This window comes from Octopus bimaculoides, chromosome 1 (assembly GCF_001194135.2).
Source record: "Octopus bimaculoides isolate UCB-OBI-ISO-001 chromosome 1, ASM119413v2, whole genome shotgun sequence".
NCBI lineage: Eukaryota > Metazoa > Mollusca > Cephalopoda > Octopoda > Octopodidae > Octopus > Octopus bimaculoides.
In genome coordinates, this window is record NC_068981.1 from 25,312,857 (window position 1) to 25,315,575 (window position 2,719).

General features: G+C 33.7%; 1 protein-coding gene across 2 annotated transcripts in view; it reads left to right on the forward strand.

Annotated features, from left to right (window-relative positions):
• Positions 1–2,203, forward strand: part of LOC106868544 (interleukin 17-like protein) — a 6,350-nt gene extending 4,147 nt beyond the window's left edge. For both annotated transcript variants that reach the window (XM_014913850.2, XM_014913849.2), the window contains exon 2: positions 432–2,203. In XM_014913850.2, the coding sequence (XP_014769336.1) occupies positions 432–920 (489 nt within the window). In that variant the 3' untranslated portion in view covers positions 921–2,203. The remainder of the gene's footprint in view (positions 1–431) is intronic.
• The last annotated feature ends 516 nt before the right edge of the window (positions 2,204–2,719 follow it).

Consider the following 2,719-nt stretch of genomic DNA (forward strand, 5'->3'; position numbering starts at 1 on the left):
TGTATTATATACAATTATATATATCTATATATGAATTTTACCTAAAAGTTTTTTTACATGCTTGCCACTGATAAAAATCATTAATTCTAATGATTTTATCCTTTAATTATGTTTATATATATATATATATATATATATATATATGTGTGTGTGTGTGTGTGTGTGTGTGTGTGTATTTACAACAAGCTTCCGCATGGTTTCCTTGTAAATCAAGAAACAGTGCACATGCGCACACGCATAGAATTCTGGTATTTGTTGTCCTTCATCAAGTAGTTTACAACATAATTCTGCGACCCCGTTTTTCTTAAATGCAAAATAACTTTCCTATATATTTCTAATGAAATAAGATTATTGTTGTATTTTCATGCAGATAAATGTGTCATATTGAAATTATATCACACCACTTGACAAAAGTATTTTCTGTCGCACAGGTTCTTATCCGGTATTTGAACTGCTTCTTCAGTGTCATCATATTTGTATCTTCGTCGCCACACTGTGAAGTACCAACCAACTTGGAAGCTCGTTACAGGATTCACTACGGGTTACGCAATAAGTTTATTTCCACAAATAAAATGCCTCTACTCGCAACAATACAATTACCACTGCTGGACTTGGATAAAACTTGCCCAACATCTATTGGTAAATCCGGACATACCAGCAACCGATCCACGTGTCCTTGGTACCTGAAAGTTATCTATGACAAAAACGTTTACCCTCCACTACGTACTGAAGCTGTGTGTCGCTGTAAACATTGTCTAGGCACTGACCATAACTACCATTGTGCGGAAGTATTTACTGATGTGTATGTTCTTAATCGTACAGAATCATGTGTTGACGGGTTGTATGTATATGAGCCTAGTAAAATTAAAGTCGCCACAGCCTGTGTATGTGCACGGAAAATCGATCGAACCGTAACATAGGTTATGCGACTGGGAAGCAGTTAAATACAATCTGTAAACCTGCGTTGACGTCAAGATTGTTCATACTCAACCACCATGTGATTATGTTATACTATGTATAACTTACTAAAATTTGATTAGACTCTATGTATGTATGTATGTATGCATGAACACTATGCACCGATCAATTTCATCCTGAAGTCACTAGTTTGCCACCTTTTCACCACTGGATTTTCTGATGTTTGATTAAACTCGCCTCTAGTTATCTCTGCCACATGGATTGCCCTTCAGCCTTCGTCACAGGACTCATCTATTTAACTCATTACTTTCTGTCATTTTCGTCGGATTTTGTACACAACTTCCGATCACTATTTTATCTATAAACTTTTAATTTATATATATTTCTCAATTTTTCCTATATTTTTCTTTCAATTTACACTCTTTATAACATCGAGTAAAGTTTTTTAATAATATCGTCATGTAAATATAGAATATTAATTAATTGTATGTGTACATATTACCATCGTTAAATGGTTTATAACAGCGAAAGACGTTGTGCCACTGTATTTTTCATGTACATAACAAATACTTCGTGTTTACACGTTCACATGTATGCACTCATATATACACAGACTCATTTAAAGCCAGATCCTGAAGACGGATAAATACCACTAAGCATTTCGCCCGACGTACTAATCATTCTGCCAGCTCGCCACCTTGTTTGAAACCAATTGCTAGAAATAGGCAGGCTGTGAGCTGGGAGAATTGCTGGTTTCAAAACATTTCGAGATACAACTATGTTTGCTTAAAATTTTTCGATTTAATGAAATAAGTAACGGTAATGTTTTCTAGTATTATGTATTTTAACATTCACTGTCTCACTTATCAACTGCCCTGTTTTGACAGAAGGAAACAATAACGAAGTGGCCTTATTAAATGGTTTCCCATACTTCATGCGATCGTTTAATTTCTTAATCCCAAATCCTCAAATTACTCCGTCTGGTGAGAGATAAATATTATTTAATAGATACAATACATATTATTATTATTAGTTTCATATGTTGAAAAACACGTCAAACATAATTCATCAGGCACAAACCACCTATCATAAGAGACTATAGACTGAATGAGAGAAGAAACGCGAAAAGTTGAGAAGGAAGCATTTAGAAAGCGTGGAAGTTTAAAAAACGGAAACGAACAGCGGAAAACGAAAAAGTAAAACCATCTCTAATATATATTTTTATACTGTATCAGGCAATCGTATAAATATTCATTCATGTAATTTAATAAAAAATGTATATTTATGAACTCGTAGGTCTTCAGTTGCTTCACATTTTGTTGAATGTCTCAGGATACGAAAATTTTCTATTTACATTTCAAATTAAACTTGTGAATTTTACCTGTTATGTTAGCGCCTTTTGGTGTATATATTTCATGTGGTGTGTCATATTAATAGTACAAGATGAAGTTTGTTTAAGAAGCCCAGCTGCTTATTGGTGAGATCAAGGAAGATGGAATAAGGAGTTTAAATACTACAACGTATAAAGTAACTAATTGTTCATATACAATAATTACATCCAACGACAAGAATTCTGCCAAGCCACAGCTATGTGAAATTGATCCTTCCTTCTGAACCTGAAGTAATTCAGTAACCATCGTCATTGACACTGAATTTGTAGGTGTGTTAGTCATGATTTCATAGATATCGGTTGCAGTCACTTGTTAAAATATGTATGTAAATCTTACACAGTATGCAGCGCTAATACGATATAGAAAACTCGTATAACATCAAAAAACAAATTCCTACCATGATTTTTAAA